We start from the raw sequence: 20,428 nt of genomic DNA, 5'->3' as shown, positions 1-20,428 counted from the left end.
GTTATCTGCGTAACGTTCCCTCGTGTGCACGGTTTAGCCATTAATGGATTTTACTAAGAGATTTATGCTAGAGATTAAATCGAGATTATAATTATCTGTTAACTTTTAATGCGCTTAATGTGTACAGTATCGATGAGTGTAATAGTTACGTTTATTTACATAATAGAATCCACTAGGAAAGAATTCGTTGTAGAGTCGCTGGTTAGCTATGACGATTTTGTGACGCACCATATAAAAGACTTTCAATTAGTATAGGTTTTAAACATCTAATCACACACATGGTCACATGTACGTCGCTAAACTGGCCTAAGTTAATGCTCATGAGAACAAATAGTGTATGAAATGTACGGCGATGATATTTGGCATCTGTCTGCGAAAAGAACACAGTATTTTTGATGCCCGCTCTTCATGCCTAATCGATATACCAAATCTTTATTGTATCGCATTAGTTAAGTAAATCTCAAGACACGATATACGATTTTTTAATGCACTCTTCTGCAGCATATTTGATAGGAAGGAATCGTGTAATATGTCTATGTATAGAAATAAAATGCAATTCACATTGCCAACATCAAATCCGTTTCACGAATTAATAAATGTTTCCATATCGTGATTTGAAGGATGGAAGTTTATTGTTATAGATTCTATGTAACTCGTCATAATTAATCACGCACGTAATTAATGCGACTATTTATTAAGTATAGATTTATTTTTTTAATATACGAGATAAATCCAGAATTAATCCATACACACAATAGTAAACTTGTGATTTTTTTTGTAAATTGCGAATACAAAGAACAGATTAAGATATCGATTATGCTGTAATTATAGTCTAAAGACAGCAACTTGTTAATTAACAAGATTGCTATGTAGATTTCGTGTAAAAAAATCCGATCGACTTATAACATCAATATATTTGTGGTGATATAGCACGCCTATTGTTCTCTCATCGATGTTTTGAACAGCTCTCTAAACATATTAAATATTGTATGTATTCACACCCAAATTCGGACATTCTGATCCCAGGAGCAGCTGGCCACTGCCATCCCGTTACCAGAAACGCAGAGCGATGTCACTCTATTTTCATGACCAGATAAGACACCTTGAAGCAAAAACAAAAAACTTTTTATTGGTATAATTATCTTTTATAATATCAATTTTTTTCCGCGACAGATCAAGCAACTCACCGTTGTGTTGATTCTTCAACGTATCCCATATGTGAATGGAATTGTCGTCGCTGCCGCAGAATATAAATCTGCCGCTCAGAGAGAGGCCGCAACTAGTAAACCCGGGATTCGAGTTCGGCGGCTTGAAAGTGGCCAACTGCTGATCGGATCTGAGATCCCACAGTCTCGCAGTTTTGTCTTCGGACGCTGTCACAAAACCTTGTCCAGAAGGATGGTACTAGGAGAACAAAATTACGTGAACGTAGTATTGTAACGTCCTCACTAAATATCTAAGAAAATGCATCTAACACTCACGCAGACGGAGTTTACGTCAGCGTCGTGACCAAAGAACGTCTGTTTGGCTTTCTCTTCTCGTAAATCCCACAATTTACAGGTTTTGTCGACCGAGCCAGTGACGTAAGTATTACCGTCGGGAGACAGGCTGATGCTGACTACATCACCCGCGTGCGCCTCGAAGTCTGTCGTTTTCTTGTTTGCCTCGAGGTCCCATATACAACTACAGATACACAAGTTATTCGGTAATTATCTAAATAAAATTGTTATTTTATCGCTTTATTTTATTCCTAAACATTACGTAATTAGATACATTTTCATGTCGCCTGATCCGGTAATGATATTTTTGTCGTCGAGAAATCTACAGGACGATAAGAATCCTTCGTAACCCAGAAGCTCCCTCACAATCTTGGCGGTTCCTGTGGCGTCGCGATTGTTCACGTCGTAGACGGTGCACATGTTATCCATGCCGCCGCATGCAACGAAATTGCCGGACGGTGCGAAAGCCACCGACATTACCCAGGCCGATCGCAATGCAATCACCTGCACTTTATTGCCAGTCCACGTGTCCCAGATAATTAGCTTCCCATCCAATGATCCCGTCACGCAATGGCTACGACGCAAAGCGCAGATCAATATATTCAGTATAAGAGATTCTCGAGGTATGAATTTATCTATTAACATTGTCTAGACCCCCCCGTCGATGGTGATTCTAAAACGGCTATCAATTTGATTAATCTTGTTTTTTAGATAATAAAAAATTATTTTAATATTTGTATTTACATATTTTTAACATTCTGTACTATATATATATACCTATATATATAATATCAAAATTTTAAAAAAATTGAAATGATTGACGGAATTAAAATGATACCATCGGCGGTTCTAGTTAATACATTCTATGTATAGCAAAAGTATTTATAAAATGAAGATATTTTAACGATACAACAAATTAAGTATTATTATACTTTTTGAAACTGACCGACTATCACCGCTGTAATGTACCGAGTTGACTTTGTTAATATGCCCCTTCAGCGTTCTTTTCGTTGATAGTCTAACTTTCGGGGCATCTGCCACTCCACCACATGCTTGTTCTAATGTTGTATCCTGTTGCTTCTTTTGTTCCTCCTAAGCGATTAAAACAAATTGAATAAAGGTGAAAGTTTTTCGAAAAAAACTTCGATATAATAAAATTTTTAAACCTTGCACTTATTGATGAGGTCTTCCAGTTCTTTTTTCAAAGCTGTAGTCTCGGCGTCGTCTTTGCCCATTTTTGCTCGACCACAGAGTTTCACCAGCACTCGGAAAACTAAACGCCACTGACTTTGACGTGTGAAAACTGCCGAATGATTTCCGACAACATACAGAAGAAGCCTCAGAATCATCTACCCCGCTGCCCCAGTAATCGTATTAGGTCGACAGTTAATTCGATTTGTTAGGCATTAGCTTGGCTCATTCACGTAACTTAATTACCTACATACACGATAACGCTTTTCGAAGAACATCTGTATTTTATCATCGAAAATATATACAAAGTGAATTGTATGCGATGAAAAAAGTGCTATAGAACAAATTTGTATTAAGAAAGGGAAAATAAATACAATGAGATTTTTATTTATGTTTAATACTAACGTAAATGTACATATCGTTTACAGGATAGATCAGACTGAAGTGTTTCATTCACACAAAACTTCACGGGTCGATGATGACACATTCCCCAGGAATAGGAAATCACACGGACAAAACCGTCGACACGGTGTGATGATTAGCCACTCTTTTCGACCACAAAAACCAATCGTCTCGCTTTCGAGGCTCTCGCTTTCTCCTATAAATGTCTGAATTCTTTGGTACCGATTGATATGACTCAGTGTGATCGCACGGTGATCAATAGATATTTATTCGCGATACTCGCAAATTTTTGAGGTCTAGAAGAACTTAAGTAAACATTACCTTATCAATTATAAATATATCAAGATACATATTAACAGCAAACATAGGTATCAAATAGTTGTTAAAAATATATGAAGTAGTAAAAAAGTTTGCATAATAATTTTGCAATTATCTTAATTCAGTGTACAAGTTAAGTTGCGTTGTAATAACAGTATACAATTTTGATATTGTGAGTTTCGGCAATCAAGATAAATTTCAACATAGCATTTTCATGGTAATAAGACGATATGAAGGGACAGGATGTCTTGGAAAGACTGATGTTATCGGTCGTTCTACTGTTGTACGGAGATCAACTTACGGCGGGAAACGAAGGGATATGCAAAACGAAGCTGAGTCATGACGTTTACGTGCCCTCAAACAATCTTTCGTGTCAAGATGTTTCGGATAACAAATTATTCGTCATCCAGCGATACAGACCAGAGCAGAAAACTTGCAGCGCATCATTTAATACATCAGGTATCTCGTAATTGCATCATTAATTATAATGTCACCATAATTTTATTTACGTTAAAAAAATACTCTATAATTTATAAGTGATTTTTTATTAATCAATCGATAATAATAATTTCTGTCATAAGATATACGGACGCTTTATTGATTTTTGCAGATTCTTATTGAAGTGCAGTATATTTAATCCTTTCACGAGCGTCATGAAATCTTAATGAGTGATAATTCTTCTTGTGATTGTTCTAAAACTTCAGGGAATTTAAGGCTTGATTTTTTCGCAACGTCGTGAAGTATTGGCGAAAAAAATATTCTATTTTTTCATCGAAGGTTTGATAAACTATGCCATGTTTCAATCATTTAAAGAAACATTTCTGCGTGGTTTCTCATGGTTTTTATTATGATCTTATAATCTAACAATTTCCTCATAGTTTTTCCTTATAATTGCGTCTTCGTCATGGGAATAATAAGCGTTCGCCATAGGTCCTCTACATCATTTGAGCTTTTCTTTTCCGACGTGAAAGAACGTCACTGTATCCTCGCGTGTCCATTGCATTAAATATATGAAACAATATGCCACGGGTGCCACAATTTCCAATTACGGGTCTGCATTACGATGGTTTCCGTTGGTCGACGTTGATCTCCACTGACTCCACTGGTTTCCAGGCAATCCAGGCTCGCAATGCGCAGTCGGCGTCAAGCGACGCCAAGCGACGGACGTGGATGTGTGTCACTGACGAGCGGTGCGGATCACCCCAGGGGTTCTGTCAGCCAGTGCGCTCGTGAGAAAGAAAGAGAGAGAAAGAGAGTGAGATGTTCGAGGGCAAGAGGACGACGATCGGATGCTGGCTCGTGTGGTGCTGCGTCTTCCTGACGTACCACGTGGTCAGCGAAGCACCAGCAGCCGGTGTTAACGGTATGACGCGATCGCTCTTTCTGACCAGAATGGATGAATCCGTGCCGCATATCGTGACGAAGATCGATACAAAGAAAGAGAAAGAGACTGACAGGAAAAGAGAGACCGTTCACGGCGAGTCGTTTTCTTCCAAACAATAATCAGAAATCTAAAAAATTGAAAACGAGAGCTTCAGCCGATGCCTTTACTTGGACTGAAATCCAAAATCTCAGATGATTACATATATGAACCATTGGACCTGTCCTCAGTCTCATATTACATTTTCTGCATTCAAGATATATCAGTCTATTTCCAGATATTTTAAAGGCAAACAGAAAATAAAAATGCAATTAAAAAAGTCAGATCTATTGTTTACAGTTTTTACAACATGAATGAAGAATCATTTTACAACTTTTTAATAGAATATATTAAATTGTTGAAAAATTGATATGAATGAAAAATTAATAAGAAAGTTTCTTCCGATACTCTTATTCGTACTGTATCTAAATATCAGATGATTTTATATGAACTATTAGATCTTGTCCTTGGTTGTCACTTATACTATATTTTCTGTACTCAAAATGTGATAATTTATTTCTATTTTGAAGAAAAACAAAAAAAAACGATGAAAATGTAATTAAGAAAATCAGATTTATTGCTTTCATACAGTTGTACATAATGTGGATAAAAAATTACTTTTTTATAGAATATATTCAATTATTAAGAAAAGAATATATGTATAAAGTTAAAGGTCTCTGCTAAGAAAGTGAAAGAAAGAGAGAGAGAGAGAGGGTATTAAATTAAAATTAAGATTAAAATCATTTACAATAATGAAAATAGAGTAAGAGTTTCAATATCAAAGAATTCTTTAACTGGTTCTCTTACAGCTTCGTATTTTCTTTATTTTTCTATCAAATTAAGATTCTAAACTGATTGCATATAGTTGTGCACAACATAAAAAAAAATATTTTATAGCTCTTTAGTAAAATACATTGAATCATTAATGAAAAAAACATGTATGGTGTTGTGAAGGTTTCTGTCAAGAATGCATTAAATTATTACAATTTGTTATTGAAATTATTAAAATTATTAATTAGAATTATAATTGTTTACAACAATAGACTAAAAAAAGAGTTAAAGCAATATCAAAGAACTCATAAATTCTTCCATGGCTCTCTTTTCTTCCTTCGTATTTTCTTTATTCTTCTAGAACCGGTGTTTCGAACGCCCACGCACTGGTTCAAAATAAAAATCATTTTAAGAAGACCCATCTTTTCATCACAATCTTCGATGATAGCGTGTTACATTCAGTCTTCTAAAAAAATCAATTTACAAAAAGCAAAATATATAAGTATTCATTTTGTGAAAGAAAAAATAAAAGAAAAAATGGTACGTTTGATCAGTTAGTGACGACTTTTGGTTCTACTTCTTCCTCGAGACGCGTGCCTGAAATAATTTACTCCCGCAAGACACACTTTACACAGCTCGTTACCTTCACCAGCATTAACTCATTCAAACAAAGTGTTCAGATTTGCATAATAATCCTGAAGAATTTACAAATTATTTTTATCTGTTCTCTCTCTCTCTCTCTCTCTCTCTCTCTCTCTCTCTCTCTCTCACTCATTCATAGAAAAGTTATCATTCGTTTTAAAAAAGAAATTTTATCATAATCTTCGCAAATAAATGTTGATTCAAAGGACAGTAAAGTTGAGGTCACAGGCTATCTGTGGGACGCGCAAGTAGAATTCTTGTTATGTAATCGATTTTTAATTTCAATTGGTTGAACGATTATAATACTGCCCTTTGGCTTTATCATAAGCATGAACAGTGATATGTTATAATAAAATAAAGTGCGGCATCTCTCTGATTCATCGGTAGAAATATAACTTATCGTTCAAGTCTGAATGAGAATCGAGTGATATAATGAATGTGTGACGTAATCATTTAGTTTATGGAACGTGAACTAATTTAATTAATTCGACTCCATTCTTCTAGTCGGCATGTAAGCGAATCGAGTGCATGGTTCTTATCATTCCATTTCCGGCGTTGCTCATCGCAAGAGATACCCTAAATCTTGAAATTTCTTAATACGACGTTTTATAATTCGCCAAATTCATGTTGATCATTCCTCTCAACTGATATAATTACTAGGTCAATATATCTTATCATTAATATTGCACGCATTTTTAATTTTACAGTCTTCTTGTAAGTTGTTTCAAGGAGGATTTTAACGTTTGCTCTCTCTTCTCTTACAGAAATTTAATATTGGCAATTATTAATTGGCCAGTGATTAATTACTTTTTTGAATATTACAAACCTTAAACAATAGCGCTTTTGATATCCAAAATAAACAATTAATCACTGGTTAATTTAATTTGTGACTATTAATATTCTGTAACTGTAGCTCTTCCAACCGAATGTAATATGCCCGAAGGCGCCTTTCCTCAAATTTCCGTGGGTTCAGCATGTACCATTCTAAAAATATCTCGCTTGCGTAAATGTATCGACAGCTCAGTAATACAAGCACTGGAGATGCGTGCTCTTTCTCTCAGCACGGCCGACGTACGTGCCGCGGCTCTCGTGGGCGCTACTTCTCTCGATGCATGACATCACGGTTCGGCGTAATGCAAACGAGTTCATCGGCTGGATAACAATGACGGAATCGATGTAACGTGGCCCCGATGCACGAGCACGATCCATCCTCGAGGATCGCTTGCAGAACCTTTCGATCTCAGTCTCAATCTCCTTCCCTCTATAATTTCGACAATTTAATAATTTGTACTCTTCAATAAGACAAAAAATTTTTTTCTAAGATATGACGACTGTTTTTGTTATATTTTCGATTATTATATCTCTGTCCCTCACGTAACCGAATGTAACATGTATTTCTTAGATATCTTGATATTCACCGTCGCTTCCAACGAGACAGATGGCTTCCAGAGGTATCTGAGGTCGGCCGAGGTCTACGGATTTCGTGATAAATTGAACGTCCTTGGCCTCGGCGAACCCTGGAAAGGCGGTAACGTTGTGAAGTATTCCGGCGGTGGATACAAAATTAATCTCCTCAGGAAAGCCTTGCAGGAGTATCAGAATGATGAAAGGAAGATTGTCTTTTTCACCGACAGGTGAGTCCCGATGCCGCAGAACAGGCATTTTTTTACGTTTTATTTATTATTATTTAAGTATGTATGTTCTGCTTTTAGTTACGACGTTATATTTCTTGGCGATCTGTCCGCCATCGTCGAACGATTCCTGAATACCGGCGCTCGAGTCTTATTCTCCGCGGAGGCGTACTGTTGGCCGGACAGCTCACTGGCGGCTCAGTATCCGCCCGTGTCGAGGGGCAAACGATACCTGAACTCCGGCGGTTTTGTCGGTTACGCGTCCGACGTGTACAAGATTCTAGACACTGCGCCTATTAAGGACGAGGACGACGATCAGTTGTTCTACACGACCGTGTATCTGAATGACGAGCTCAGGGTGCGGCACAAGATCAAGCTGGATCACAAATCCGAGATATTTCAGAATCTCTACGGTGCGGTAGGTAAGGGCAAGTGAAATCCGCAATGAAAAGTATCGAGACGTTTAGTGATTCTATGTCAGTTATCATTATTGTCCCTTACAGCCGACGTGGAGCTCAGGTTCAAGGGGGAGGAAGCTTATCTCCAGAACATCGTCTACAACACGGTGCCCCTCGTACTTCACGGCAACGGATACAGCAAGCTAGTTTTGAATTCCTTGGGTAATTATCTGGCCCGCGCGTGGACGCCGGATGAGGGATGTCAGGCGTGTTGGGACCGAACCATCGAGCTCGATAAGACCAAACCGGAAACGTATCCGGTTATCTTAATAGCTGTCTTCGTCGAGCGTCCCACGCCGTTCCTGGAAGAATTCTTCCAGGCTATCTATCGGCAATTCTATCCCAAATCGAAGTTACATCTGTTCGTTCACAACAACGTGCCCTATCATGAGGACGTAGTGAGCGACTTCTTCGAGAGGTTCAGCCGAGAATACCTGAGCGCGAAGCAGATATTACCGAGCGACAGTGTCAGTGAGGTTGACGCGAGAAAGTTGGCGATGTAAGCAGAGCTCTTCTAACTTTTTGCAATTGTATTTAAAAAACTTGAGGCTTATACGTTATTTCATGTTAGAACGAGTGAAGGGAAGCGCGATATTTAGAGGAGTGCTAAAGAGAATTGGTTTGTGTTTCACAGGGACCATTGCTTGTTGAAGGAGTGTTCCGGCTATCTGTCGATCGATTCGGTCGCCCATCTAGACAACGAGTTCGCGTTGAAATTGCTGGTGGAGCAGCAGAGAGGAATCGTCGCGCCTTTGCTCATACGACCGTACAAAGCATGGAGCAACTTCTGGGGCGCCATAACGGACGACGGATTTTACGCGCGGAGTTTCGACTACATGGAGATAATAAAGAACGAACGCAGGTAAAGAGCGAATGTACAAACATCAAGCCTCTATATTTTTTTCGCTTGAACGGACTACAATTGTATTTAAGAGGAAGCGCAAATCATTATTCTAGATAGGTCTCGATTTCACAACGCTTCGACAGGATCGAGAACAATGTTTCATAATTCGAATTAGGACGATTCAATTTCCTTCCAGCAAGTTGTATAATGACAGTACATGTCATCCTGAATCGTTTTCGTTTCTATCATTTCTTAGGGTCTATTGTAAAAAGTTTACGTGTTACCTGTGTTTTATATGTTTTTTCTTATAAATCTATATGTATGTGTTTGTTTGGGATCTCTCGCACTAATCGAAAGCGATGGAGAAGTCAGTCTTGAAAGACCTTCGATCAATGCTGTACATATTGTCTGCCGTGCACTCGTAGACCCCCGCGTCCATCTGAGTAGCGGGATCGATTTCAAGCTTCGATTTCACTTTGTCAGTACCGACTTGCCATTCGTGTATCTACAAAAAAATGGAATATCGGTAACATATGAAATATTAATTCGTTATTGATTTTAGATATAGCTCCTGACGATTATTCAGTTAAATAATTTTAATATCATTTTTTTAAGATTATATTCACTAACATGTAGATAATGATGCACATAAATCTCGGCACCATCCTTGAACCACGTAATATGCGGGCGTGGATTGCCGCGGGCGACGCAGAGGAAAGCTATTTTATGTCCCAGGACGTATTCCAGATCGAAATGTGATGCCAGCAGTATCTTAGCTCCCTAAAAAGAAATACACACCGATGACGATTTTAATTCTTAGATTAAATTTACGCATTGATCGTTGATCTTTATTTCTTCATACACTTATATTTATTTCTGTCAATATATAGATTAACATTAATCTTGGTGTAATTTATTCTTTATCTTTTTCTGATTCTTTGAACTGAAAAAAATAAGAGTAAGTGTTAAACTGAGATTAACATTAATTTACATTGGTAGAAATGGATTTATTCTTTATCTTTTCTCATTCATAGAACTGAAAGAGATTAAAAGTAAGATTGATAAAGCAATTAGGCAATCCTTTTTCTACGTACGTTATTATTGTTGTAATATTGATCGCTTTCCGGATCACGGTACTTCCCGGTAATAGGCAATCCGATCTGCACGCGGGATTTGCTCCTGCCCCTTCCTCGTCCTCTCCGACCAAGTGTCTCTTGACAATTGAGCAATAATATACCCAGCAGAATTAGCAACAGCATAGAGCGTGACATGATAAATCTGATAAAAGTGGAATTGAATGGCACGTTAACACATAATGTCTCACATAATCTTCAAACTTGCAGATTCGGTATCCGCTTTCACTTGACTTCGGATCGCAATTAATGCTACAGTAAAGCGAAGAATCGAGTTTGAGTCTCATTATTTATGGATTTTATATTATAAGAAAACGCGCGCGATATGGATGCTGAAATTGTGCGACTAGTGCTATTATTTTGTCGGTGCAAAGATACGAGTGGAGGATACTCACTGTACGTTGCAGCGTTCAACGATCACACGGAACTCCGATGTAACTGACAGTCACCTACTCATTACTCCCCTAGTGTCCTCTCGTATCTATTACAGACTTATATGCAGATAATGTATGTCGGGCTATATGCACAAGCGGTTATTCCTTTGCACTACATGATCGCCATCAATTCCTATCAAATCTACAGACCGCTTATCCATTAATTCAACCGTTTGTCCATTCTTTCCGGATGACTCAGGTTTCCGATTGCTGATCGCTTTTAAATTAAATTGTCCGATGTGCCTCCTTAATTAAAATTTTCAAACAATGTGTTATTTACATTTAAAACTTAAAAGCCATGAAACGGAAGCTGTACAGTTAAATAGGAAATAACTGTAACGATTATATGTACGATAGTTATGCAAATTGTTTATTTCACACAGTGTGCTACAGATTGTCGCGTTGGTGGCTACGCAGCTATCAGTATGCCCTTCTATGCCACTTTCGTGCGCAGCGCGTTGCAATTGCCTTGTTAAATTCGCAGTGATGGACCATTTTCGATATGTTCCTCGCGTCACATATCCCCTTGTAATAGTCAATCACGCTTTAACGAATTGGGAGGGCGGGTAAACCGCCGGATTTGTATTCATATCTTCTCACATGTCCCATTGATAAAAAAAAGGTCTGTTTTGTTCGCGTCAGAGAAAAAAAGATTGTGTCACGACCCTAATTTTTACATTACCAAACAGAACGTAGAACGTTAGACTAATTTCTTAAATGTGTCACGATCCCTATCTCGCTTATTAATTTAGATTTAGAGCTCTATTGAGTACAACTAACATGTCTCCGCTTATCAAAAATCTATCATCTATTAAATCGTCAATAACAAATGTCTATATCTAATTTTTTTACACAAGATATTATTTATTCTAATACTATCGGCGATCGCGCGGAGGCTATCGGCGTCAAAGAAGACGTTCAATACGAGATCATGACGTAGTCCGTTCTGAAGCCCCGACGATCGACGGCATACTGATTATCCGCCTGGCATTCGTAATATCCGGCGTCCTTCTGCGTCGCAGGATCGATCTCCATTTTCGATTTTATGGTGTCGTTACCAACAGGCCACTCGTGCACCTGGCGAATACAAACGAATTTGTCCTCAAAACACATTTTAACAGTAAACTCCTCCTTTTTAGAGGAAAACAAATACCGTTCTTTGGGTTAGCCTACCTGGAAAAATTTATGATGATACAGCTCGATTCCGTCCTTAAGCCAGGTGATCTCCGGTCGCGGGACACCGATCGCCATGCAGAAGAACGTGATCTTTCTGCCCAGCATGTAGTCCAGCTCAAAGTGGGACGCCTTCACGATCTTGGCACCCTGCGAAAGACCCCGAGACGAATTGGTATCACTAGGTCGCGCGCACACACAAGACGGCCACATAATCCTCGTTCAACTCACATCCTTGTTCTCGTAATAGTGCGTACTGGCAGGATTTCGATTGGGTATCAGGATATGCATCCGCGAGCCGTACAATCTTCCTCGGCCGCGACCTCTCCCTCTACCACCGCCGCCCTTCGCCGCCTCTGTGCTTATCATTAGGGCCGCTAATAGAAGCAAATAGAGCAGCCGGCATCTCGTCATTTGATCTATAACCAGAGAAACTTGGACGAGACTGGAGACCGCGACCGACAACGCGCGCGGGCTTCGTTGCGCTGACACTTTATATACCTTATCGCGAACTCATTTGTCTCACTGGATTATATAGTATTATCCACTACTCTTTTTATACGTGTATATATATATATTATATTATACTGTCATATTATATATCGATTCGCGATCGTGAGAGAGATTCGATGATGAGATCAATCAATGAGCCGCGGGTTTCGCGGGCGAGATAACGTATTAATCTAATGCAATGTAATCGCGCGCGACGCAATTCATTCGAACGTGCACAAGTGTTTTGCTATTCCTTACCGGAAGATACGGGGGATACTTGGCCTGACCTCTGAACACGAGCGTATTACGGAGACCGGATCCGCTAGGTCCTACCGCCTAAAATACGAATGAAACCACGAGGCGACGCGCGACGGACACGCGCAGTCACACGCTGCGGTGCGACAGAGTTATGAATCTCAATTGGATAATTATGCATAAGCTCATTGCCAAGTATGTTTCAACGGCCAATCGCGGCTACCACCACTGGGTTCACCTTACAAAACACTTAAGCGACGACCTCCGGAAAACAACGTTGCGACCGTGCCCGTGGTCATCGCAAACAAAGTGCTCTTGTTGCTAGTTACGCTCATTGCGTACGCACACCTTCTCCGACGCGCTCTTTCGACAGCACAATTCAGCCGAATCACTCTGCTCCTGATGCTTGTTTCAGGGGACTGTGGAACGTGCCGTTCGTCAGTAACTGCTACCTGATCAACGCGACGATCATAGCTAGCAAGGGGACCCGGCCGTCCTACGAGGATGGAGACCTGGACACGGAAATGGCATTTGCCCACGGAAACCGTCAGCGTGGTTTATTCATGTATGTCAGCAACCGACTCGAATTCGGTCACCTAGTCGATCCCGACACCTACGACATACAACTCACCTATCCAGACATGTACCAAATCATGGATAACAAATTGGACTGGGAGAAAAGATACATTCATTCGAATTACAGCGAGAATTTTAATCCCGATAAGAAACCGATGCAGGTAAAGATCCGATTAATCGTGAATGATGTTCTCTAAACCGTCACTTTCCTATTAACTCCCGTTTATTATTTGCAGCCATGCCCGGATGTCTATTGGTTTCCCATCGTTAATCTCAGATTCACCAAAGAGTTCGTAGGAATCGTCGAGACCTTCGGACAATGGTCGGACGGAACTAATCATGTGAGTTGACACTCCCCGCGAGTCTTTTATTGCCATTTGTAGCTTAATAACGCTACATTGAAATTATTATACTGTGCGATAACTTTCTCGGCAGGATCCACGATTGTCGGGTGGCTACGAAAACGTGCCAACTCGCGACATTCACATGAACCAAGTTCAGTACGAACAACAGTGGTTGTACTTCTTGAAAGAATATGTTAGGCCGTTGCAGGAGCTCGTCTTCCTCGGCTATTTTCACGATGTAAGACTTATTTTATGTTCACTGGTCTTTCTAGGATCCTCGACTGGACTCCGGATACGAAGCGGTACCGACCCGTGACATTCACATGAGTCAAGTCGGTCTCCAGGACGCTTGGTTAAAGTTTCTAAAAGATTATGTGAATCCCTTGCAAGAACGAGTCTTTACAGGATACGACGATTACGTAAGATTCTGAAATTTAGGTATATGGAAGGGGTCTTAACGCGCACAGATCTCGCAATTAGTACATATATACACTCGCTAAACGCACAGAATTTAATCAAATAGGTTGTACCGCTTCGTAGAAAGTGAGACTGGGATCTCTGCGTAGTTTTTTGAATTAAGGAAGGATTATTTGAAACAGCAAATTTAAAATCTACTTTTAACTATAAATCATTTATCAAATATTGCACTAATCTCATCTTGGCAGCCACCACGATCCCTTATGAATTTCGTCGTGAGGTATCGCCCGGACGAGCAACCATCCTTGAGGCCGCATCACGATTCTTCTACTTACACCATCAATATCGCTTTGAATCAAGCGGGGGTGGATTATGAAGGCGGTGGATGCAGGTTCATCCGATACAACTGCTCGGTCACCGACACGAAGCCAGGTTGGATGCTGATGCACCCTGGAAGACTGACGCATTATCACGAAGGACTGCGAGTGATCGCGGGCACGCGTTACATCATGATCTCTTTCGTAGACCCTTGAATCTCCCACTGTAAATACCTATAAATTATCAGACTACCACTCTATTAAAAATGTACTGCCATTATAATGAACGAAGAATATCAAAAGAAGGAAAAGGCGCGGTATCAAAGAGAAATGTAATCCTACTTTTCGACGTGTTCATTGTTGTCGACTGGAAACTGGTCAATTGCCATTAATGGACTGAACAGTGCATCTAACAGAAAGAAGTGTAAAAGCTGCTTAACCAATGTATTATTTTTGTACTCTGATATAAATGCACGCCTAATCGTGTTTTTCATAGTTAGCAATATTGCCAATTTATATAGAAATGACTGGAATATATATATATATATATATATATATATATATATATATATATTGCGCAATGTTCATTGACATCTGAATTCACTAATTCTTTCAAAGCATACATAAACAGATCGATAATAAAATTTATAATAATAAATGTTACTGAATATGATGGGTATATTGTTATCCGTATTAATTTCGTTTCGCTCTTTAATTTTCTTTTAGTTACGGCCGAAAGGAAAGGGATTTCAAATCTCTACAAGTTTAACATTTTTACTTTCAATTTTCCATCGTATATCTATGTAATTTTTCAGTATGTTACAATATTAGGAACATCAACAGGATAAATAATTAAAAGTAATGTCACCAAACGGCAAATTTTTAAAAATTGAGTTTAATTACATTTCCCTGCACATTTATATTTACAGAGTAAAAAACGTACCTCTGTTAGAGAATTAAACGCGACGTTTACATGTCACTTGTGCAAAACTAACACAATAATTAAAGCCATATTATTTTCACTGGAATAAGTACTCATTTTGAATTGGACTTATTATGCGAGTTTCAACACGGATTCTTTCAATCGTTCACTATATTGCTTTCCTACCTCATTAAATTGTTTGGAATACAATGTATTCTTTCAAAGTTAATCTTAAAGCACTTGGTTTTTTAACCACTTCATTCAACGCCACTTTTGTGTTTGTTTGTTTGTTTGTTTGTGCGTGCGTGCGTGCGTGCGAGTGTGTGTGTGTGTGTGTGTGTGTGTGTGTGTGTGTGTGTGTGTGTGTGTGTGTGTGTGTGTGTGTGTAAGTATGCTTCCAATTCTGTGGAATCCTACGCGATTCAAAATAATTACAGAATGCAGCATAAGAAGCGCATGCGCGCGAAATTAAATGTAACGTCATGTAAAATACATTTCAGCTAAATCCTCTCGGTGGAGTCAAAACCACATTAGACATTTGGTAATTACGAACGCTATAAATTTAAATTCACAATAACGTTTAATTTAACTAAGTCTTATTTACAGTTTTTTGTTCAATTCATAGAAAAAAATGATTATATATATTATATTTATCTCAGAAACCAGCCCGTTTTAATTCGTTCAACTGATGCGCCAGTTTCTCTTCCTTAGTTCGCCTAGCCTGACCCAATTTCCGGCACTCGATGTACGTGCTAAGAAAACGCTCGACGTCAATCTTCCGGTTGAGAAATTCCTCGGCGATCTTTTCGCTCTCCTCGTGACTCTCGTCCGCCGCCTGCCTCAAACATTCTTTTATGTGATCTGGTGTGAAAACTTCAGACAGTTTGTTGTATCGTTGTATAAGATGATCGTATCTGGCTTTCAATGCCGCCACCGTTTTCACTTTATCCACTACATCAGCCTGTAGCTGCTTCAATTCAGGTTCTTTGGCTGCATTAGCTTCTACAAAAAGATACGAGCTTATTAATAGACAATCAAATCACGCGGCAAGTTCTTTGAAGTTATAACTCTTGAATTATTGAAATAAACTTGTATTAAACTTAAAATATTCATTCTATATAAGTGATATCGTTTCAATTCGTTAAAAGTAATTAATATCTTTTAGTCGACAAGTTAAATGAGTGTTAGACTAACGTCAATAACTGTATTATAGATTTTGATGTCAACTCGGAGAGTTAATATCCCTAATATAAAATATTTTGTTCTTACCGGCAGTTTTCTCAACCCAATCCATAGCATCTTCAATCGCCATATTTATATCTTTAATTTGGGAATGTTTCTCCAGAAAATCGTCTAGCTTGTCGTCATCCTCGCTAAGCCTCTTCAATTCCTCGTTAGTCAAATTATTTAATTCGGGAAATATTATACTCTGTGGCGTTTGCGACTGATTCGGCAACGGCTGTTGATAGTTCGCATTTGCGTAATGAGAGTTCAGGTAAGGCGCGCCATGTTGATCCGAGGTATATAATCGCGCAGACGTGGAATTTTGAAGCGCATTACTCCTCGAATTTGGAATATACGTCGAGTGATGTGACGCGCTGCCGAATGACTTCGAGGTCGACACGTATGTGTGACCAGAATCTGTGTAGTTATAATTATAAATGCATGTGTTCGCGTTAGAGGACGACAGATGCGGAAACTGCGTGTTGTAATATGAATTGAATGATGTCGACGGAATTTCGACGGGATACTGCTGAAGTGAGTAAGACGGCGAATTCCTTCCCTGTAGTTCTGTAATCACAAGGTAAAATAAAAATATATATTTTATTATATACATAAGAATAAGTAAAAACAGTGATATGTACCTGTGAGAGGTTTAGTAGAACCAGGCGAAATATCCTCTAACAGTTGCGGTGGATTCTTGCTGAATTCTCTGATAATAGCTTGGACGACCCGACCGAGATCACTGTGTACTGAAAACTGACATAGCAAGAGATTTGTTTATTTATTTATCTCAGAATTGCAAAATATATAAAAATAAGAAAAAGAATAGATATTTCAATTTTTGTATGTACTATATAATACATTTTTATATTTTACAAGTTCTTAATACAAGTTTCCCTACTTACATTGAGTAATCCTGGCGCACTGGTAATTTCACTATGTTCGTTGCACCAGGGATGATTTATCGGTGGGGAAACTCTAAGTACTGGCTTCTCCAGTGGGAAATTCGGCGACAAGGAAACCATAATAGCCATTCGTCTCTCACCAGCTTGAAATTCCACCTGATAGTCCACATTTTCTCTGAGCTCTATTACACTGCAAAACATTTATTACATTACACACTTGCAACCAGCAGAAATTCAGAGACCAACTGTGACCTTGAGCCAACATTAAATCTTGATATTGCTAGGCACAGGCATTTTCGAGATATTCATTAAAAAACGTACGACATTTACGCGACTTAGGACAATGACGCAAACGAAAATTTCAGGAGAAAAGAAATATTTCGAAGTGGCAATCGCCAACGTCACGGATCACAAGATAAACTCGCGATTGTTTCGATGTTGTCATGAGAGAACAAGCGCGATGGGCAATCCGATTGTCTTCGCAATTTCGTGGGCAGCCATTCGCAGACGTCAAGCGCATTATTGAGGATAATGCGGCTCAAGTAAGGTTAACGAGAGAAGTTACGACGTCGACGTCGTCGGGAAAGCCTCCTCCTCCTCCTCCTCCTCCCCTGACGACGACGACGACGACGACGATGACGACGACGACGACGGGAGTATTTTTTATCCTTACTTGTCGTTAAAGATTTTCAGAGTGTCGATTTGCCGTTTGCGTTTGAGCGCGACATTCTCGATTTCCCCACGGAATATTCGCGATATCATTTAAGTGCCTGGATTTCCGATAGATCTCTCATCCGCTTGAACGTCGTCCCTGTCAACGCGACCATCCAGCAGAACAGCTGTTTTAACCTCGTTACACTTCGCACAGAAGAACAGAAGTGGACCCGATCGGGAATACGAGACTCGCTTCGGCTCGGTTTCGGTTACTAGTTGCGCTTGTCAAACGGCGCCACTGTCTCGTCTTCTTCGCGCCAGAAACAGAGATAGAATTTAGAGAAAGACAAAGAGAAAAGTAAAAAAAGATTAAAGAAAGATGCTAAAGAAAAAAGTACAGAGAGAGAGAGAGAGAGAGAGAGAGAGAGAGAGAGACCAGCCGCTACTATTTATTTCATATTCATGAAAGAGAAAAAAAAGTTTAAAGCCTCCAATTCAAAGGTCTGCGATCTGCGATTGCCTCTATATTCATGATACATCTACCTCGAACTACGTAGCTGCATTCTTGAATCCTCCGTAGATAACATCTATATTTTGATTTCACGTGTTATTGTGTGTTACATTCGCACTTCGCAAAATATCGCTCCTATTGACTTCTATTGACCGTGACTAATATTTTTGTTAGACGAGACAAGACGAGGATTACTCGATAAAGTTGTTAATTATACCGGTTTTCGATCAGTTTGTGGTTTTTCAGGTAAAACGGAATTTATAATAAATTATTCACGCACTTCAGTTTAATCATTCACGGTTCTCTTTCTGCTATACATTTCTACATTTCGCCGGTACGTGTAGTATATCTCTAAAAAACATAACCTAAGAAGCATTGTTTTCAATAACCTCATTTATAGTATGCCAAACGCGAGCTATTTTTTTGAATCTTTGCTTTTGCAGAAATATTAAATTGGTTATCAATTTAATGTTGCAATACTATTGTAGTTCAGTTTAGTTATGTCAAAAAGTTATTTAGGCTTTCATTGTTTATATCTCTCTATTTAGTTGTATAATTTATTTATATAATTCAATAATCTTATTTATTATTATTTATATTATGTTCTTATGTGATTAAGTAATTATATAATAACTTTCAGTGTGCAGAGTGGTCCTCACTGTAAGACCATTTGGTTTGCATTAAAAGTTCGTAACTCTTGCTGGTTTATAGTGTGCTGTTGTCATGTTATTTTAATTCTTGATTGAACTTTAGAAAATGCCAAAACGTGCTTGTCCTTTTGAAGGCAACTTGTTGCCGCACATGAAAGTGCACATAGGAGAGAAGCAGGTAGATAACGGTGTGTCAAGCGATCAGCGGATGAAGCATGTCTACGGTAAGTATCTTCAACTTGTTTTACGAAATTTATATTCTTTTTTAAATCTTACATCTGATTGTGCATACATTTTCAGATAAAACCCTGAATTTATTAAGGGCAGGTGCAAAGGCATTTGCCCACAAGTTAAACACGTCCGTGCAAATGGATTCTGTAGATCTGCTTTCTCCACAACATTCGCCTTGTATATTCAAATCTACCTCCAATCTGAAACAAATGTTATTGACTGACAAATTGCAATTGAAAACTAGCGACAAAGTTGTCAATGTAAGTTACTGGACTGCATTGGCATTTGATTCTTCTTGCACAGCTTTGTCATCTGTTTTCTTCCAGGATATTCGGGTAGATCTCTGTGGATGCTGCCGGTTGATAGATCGATCTACGATAAGCGCGTGTTATTACTGTGATCAGGCACTATGTTCCTCTTGTCAATTGATGTGTGCCAACTGTTCAGAATTGTTCTGTCAGAACTGTTCTCTACCTATGTAAGTTATTAGCTATGTGTACTTTTTTCATATATATAAAATGTGATTTGTTTCATTTTAGATATAACCATGATGAGCAAATTATGTGTCTTAATTGTTATCGATAGCTGTCGAAAAGAAAATTTTTACACAAAGGTCCCTTTTCTGAAAATTGATATTTACGATTTAATTAGTGTTCTATTGTGATATTATGTGCATATAAATTATATAATACTGCTGTACATACAATATTAAAATCATGACAAAGCTTAATAATTATAAAAATCTTAAACATTTTCTTATATATATAAACAATATTAAATTATAGAATATTTCAATTATATATAATCTTACTTAATATTGAAATGTTATATGTAAAAAGAAATTTATTAGAAATATATTTTAAATAACATTAATTACAATAAGAGTTTATAAAATGAAAAAATAAAGCATAAATTTATACTAAGAAGTTTTTTCTTAAATATCCTACATCTTAAATATTAAGTGTATATTATGATCTTTCATTAAGTATCCGAAAGAAAATTATATAAATAATA

The 20,428-nt window shown here is 38.3% G+C and overlaps 6 protein-coding genes across 13 annotated transcripts; 2 read left to right on the top strand and 4 right to left on the bottom strand.

The window, feature by feature from the left end:
- Positions 1 to 85: 85 nt before the first annotated feature.
- Positions 86 to 3,087, bottom strand: LOC105833986 (guanine nucleotide-binding protein subunit beta-2). The gene is made up of 6 exons (XM_012676144.3): positions 2,666 to 3,087; positions 2,446 to 2,591; positions 1,774 to 2,073; positions 1,482 to 1,683; positions 1,188 to 1,404; positions 86 to 1,102 (listed from the first exon to the last, which is right to left on the bottom strand). The coding sequence occupies exons 1-6, from the start codon at positions 2,846 to 2,848 to the stop codon at positions 996 to 998; spliced, it is 1,155 nt and encodes a 384-aa protein (XP_012531598.1). The 5' UTR covers positions 2,849 to 3,087; the 3' UTR covers positions 86 to 995.
- On the top strand, positions 1,997 to 14,985 carry LOC105833984 (procollagen-lysine,2-oxoglutarate 5-dioxygenase). 2 transcript variants are annotated; one of them, XM_028193348.2, is made up of 10 exons: positions 1,997 to 2,122; positions 3,119 to 3,869; positions 7,646 to 7,877; positions 7,956 to 8,296; positions 8,378 to 8,831; positions 8,967 to 9,194; positions 13,079 to 13,400; positions 13,476 to 13,580; positions 13,675 to 13,821; positions 14,249 to 14,985. In XM_028193348.2, exons 2-10 carry the CDS (start codon positions 3,641 to 3,643, stop codon positions 14,531 to 14,533), a joined length of 2,343 nt encoding a protein of 780 aa, XP_028049149.1. In that variant the 5' UTR covers positions 1,997 to 2,122; positions 3,119 to 3,640; the 3' UTR covers positions 14,534 to 14,985. The 2 variants fall into 2 exon arrangements, with proteins under 2 accessions (XP_028049149.1, XP_012531595.1); XM_012676141.3 differs by lacking the exons at positions 1,997 to 2,122; positions 3,119 to 3,869 and adding an exon at positions 4,671 to 4,773.
- On the bottom strand, positions 9,230 to 10,842 carry LOC105833988 (immunoglobulin domain-containing protein oig-4). Its single transcript, XM_012676146.3, has 4 exons — positions 10,705 to 10,842; positions 10,271 to 10,454; positions 9,807 to 9,956; positions 9,230 to 9,681 (listed from the first exon to the last, which is right to left on the bottom strand). The coding sequence occupies exons 2-4, from the start codon at positions 10,445 to 10,447 to the stop codon at positions 9,523 to 9,525; spliced, it is 486 nt and encodes a 161-aa protein (XP_012531600.1). The 5' UTR covers positions 10,448 to 10,454; positions 10,705 to 10,842; the 3' UTR covers positions 9,230 to 9,522.
- Positions 11,093 to 12,964, bottom strand: LOC105833987 (immunoglobulin domain-containing protein oig-4). Its single transcript, XM_012676145.3, has 4 exons — positions 12,667 to 12,964; positions 12,148 to 12,335; positions 11,917 to 12,066; positions 11,093 to 11,820 (listed from the first exon to the last, which is right to left on the bottom strand). Exons 2-4 carry the CDS (start codon positions 12,328 to 12,330, stop codon positions 11,662 to 11,664), a joined length of 492 nt encoding a protein of 163 aa, XP_012531599.1. The 5' UTR covers positions 12,331 to 12,335; positions 12,667 to 12,964; the 3' UTR covers positions 11,093 to 11,661.
- Positions 14,986 to 15,800: 815 nt separating the features above from the next.
- LOC105833985 (vacuolar protein sorting-associated protein 37A) lies at positions 15,801 to 18,130 on the bottom strand. Of its 2 annotated transcripts, none has more exons than XM_012676142.3 (5): positions 18,042 to 18,130; positions 17,369 to 17,558; positions 17,105 to 17,219; positions 16,509 to 17,030; positions 15,801 to 16,241 (listed from the first exon to the last, which is right to left on the bottom strand). In XM_012676142.3, exons 1-5 carry the CDS (start codon positions 18,128 to 18,130, stop codon positions 15,895 to 15,897), a joined length of 1,263 nt encoding a protein of 420 aa, XP_012531596.1. In that variant the 3' UTR covers positions 15,801 to 15,894. The 2 variants fall into 2 exon arrangements, with proteins under 2 accessions (XP_012531596.1, XP_012531597.1); XM_012676143.3 differs by lacking the exon at positions 18,042 to 18,130 and adding an exon at positions 17,690 to 17,972.
- A 366-nt stretch (positions 18,131 to 18,496) lies between these two features.
- On the top strand, positions 18,497 to 20,140 carry LOC105833983 (apoptosis regulatory protein Siva). Of its 6 annotated transcripts, none has more exons than XM_012676138.3 (6): positions 18,499 to 18,779; positions 19,174 to 19,219; positions 19,287 to 19,407; positions 19,484 to 19,674; positions 19,741 to 19,892; positions 19,954 to 20,140. In XM_012676138.3, exons 3-6 carry the CDS (start codon positions 19,290 to 19,292, stop codon positions 19,997 to 19,999), a joined length of 507 nt encoding a protein of 168 aa, XP_012531592.1. In that variant the 5' UTR covers positions 18,499 to 18,779; positions 19,174 to 19,219; positions 19,287 to 19,289; the 3' UTR covers positions 20,000 to 20,140. The 6 variants fall into 6 exon arrangements, with proteins under 6 accessions (XP_012531593.1, XP_028049150.1, XP_012531590.1 ...); XM_012676137.3 differs by having other exon boundaries at positions 18,499 to 18,867; XM_012676139.3 differs by lacking the exon at positions 19,174 to 19,219 and having other exon boundaries at positions 18,497 to 18,779.
- Positions 20,141 to 20,428: the final 288 nt, after the last annotated feature.

Source organism: Monomorium pharaonis, chromosome 9 (assembly GCF_013373865.1).
Source record: "Monomorium pharaonis isolate MP-MQ-018 chromosome 9, ASM1337386v2, whole genome shotgun sequence".
NCBI lineage: Eukaryota > Metazoa > Arthropoda > Insecta > Hymenoptera > Formicidae > Monomorium > Monomorium pharaonis.
The sequence above is the reverse complement of the archived record's forward strand: the minus strand, read 5'-3'. Positions and strand labels throughout refer to the sequence as shown.

What these genes read in the sequence shown, in the direction of transcription:
- LOC105833987 (XM_012676145.3), bottom strand. Translation starts at nt 12,330, where the DNA reads ATGACGAGATGCCGGCTGCTCTATTTGCTTCTATTAGCGGCCCTAATG. An exon ending in ACTATTACGAGAACAAGGAT is followed by an intron (nt 12,067 to 12,147) that starts GTGAGTTGAACG and finishes GGTCTTTCGCAG; the next exon opens with GGTGCCAAGATCGTGAAGGC. An exon ending in ATCATCATAAATTTTTCCAG is followed by an intron (nt 11,821 to 11,916) that starts GTAGGCTAACCC and finishes TGTATTCGCCAG; the next exon opens with GTGCACGAGTGGCCTGTTGG.
- LOC105833986 (XM_012676144.3), bottom strand. Translation starts at nt 2,848, where the DNA reads ATGATTCTGAGGCTTCTTCTGTATGTTGTCGGAAATCATTCGGCAGTT. An exon ending in ACCTCATCAATAAGTGCAAG is followed by an intron (nt 2,592 to 2,665) that starts GTTTAAAAATTT and finishes TTAATCGCTTAG; the next exon opens with GAGGAACAAAAGAAGCAACA. An exon ending in CTGACGTAAACTCCGTCTGC is followed by an intron (nt 1,405 to 1,481) that starts GTGAGTGTTAGA and finishes TTGTTCTCCTAG; the next exon opens with TACCATCCTTCTGGACAAGG.
- LOC105833984 (XM_028193348.2), top strand. Translation starts at nt 3,641, where the DNA reads ATGAAGGGACAGGATGTCTTGGAAAGACTGATGTTATCGGTCGTTCTA. An exon ending in CGCATCATTTAATACATCAG is followed by an intron (nt 3,870 to 7,645) that starts GTATCTCGTAAT and finishes TGTATTTCTTAG; the next exon opens with ATATCTTGATATTCACCGTC. An exon ending in GGTCGGACGGAACTAATCAT is followed by an intron (nt 13,581 to 13,674) that starts GTGAGTTGACAC and finishes CTTTCTCGGCAG; the next exon opens with GATCCACGATTGTCGGGTGG.
- LOC105833983 (XM_012676139.3), top strand. Translation starts at nt 19,290, where the DNA reads ATGCCAAAACGTGCTTGTCCTTTTGAAGGCAACTTGTTGCCGCACATG. An exon ending in CTAGCGACAAAGTTGTCAAT is followed by an intron (nt 19,675 to 19,740) that starts GTAAGTTACTGG and finishes GTTTTCTTCCAG; the next exon opens with GATATTCGGGTAGATCTCTG. An exon ending in CAGAACTGTTCTCTACCTAT is followed by an intron (nt 19,893 to 19,953) that starts GTAAGTTATTAG and finishes GTTTCATTTTAG; the next exon opens with ATATAACCATGATGAGCAAA.
- LOC105833988 (XM_012676146.3), bottom strand. Translation starts at nt 10,447, where the DNA reads ATGTCACGCTCTATGCTGTTGCTAATTCTGCTGGGTATATTATTGCTC. An exon ending in AATATTACAACAATAATAAC is followed by an intron (nt 9,957 to 10,270) that starts GTACGTAGAAAA and finishes ATTTCTTTTTAG; the next exon opens with GGAGCTAAGATACTGCTGGC. An exon ending in ATGTGCATCATTATCTACAT is followed by an intron (nt 9,682 to 9,806) that starts GTTAGTGAATAT and finishes ATTTTTTTGTAG; the next exon opens with ATACACGAATGGCAAGTCGG.
- LOC105833985 (XM_012676142.3), bottom strand. Translation starts at nt 18,130, where the DNA reads ATGATATCGCGAATATTCCGTGGGGAAATCGAGAATGTCGCGCTCAAA. An exon ending in GTGCGCCAGGATTACTCAAT is followed by an intron (nt 17,220 to 17,368) that starts GTAAGTAGGGAA and finishes TTGCTATGTCAG; the next exon opens with TTTTCAGTACACAGTGATCT. An exon ending in TTGGGTTGAGAAAACTGCCG is followed by an intron (nt 16,242 to 16,508) that starts GTAAGAACAAAA and finishes ATCTTTTTGTAG; the next exon opens with AAGCTAATGCAGCCAAAGAA.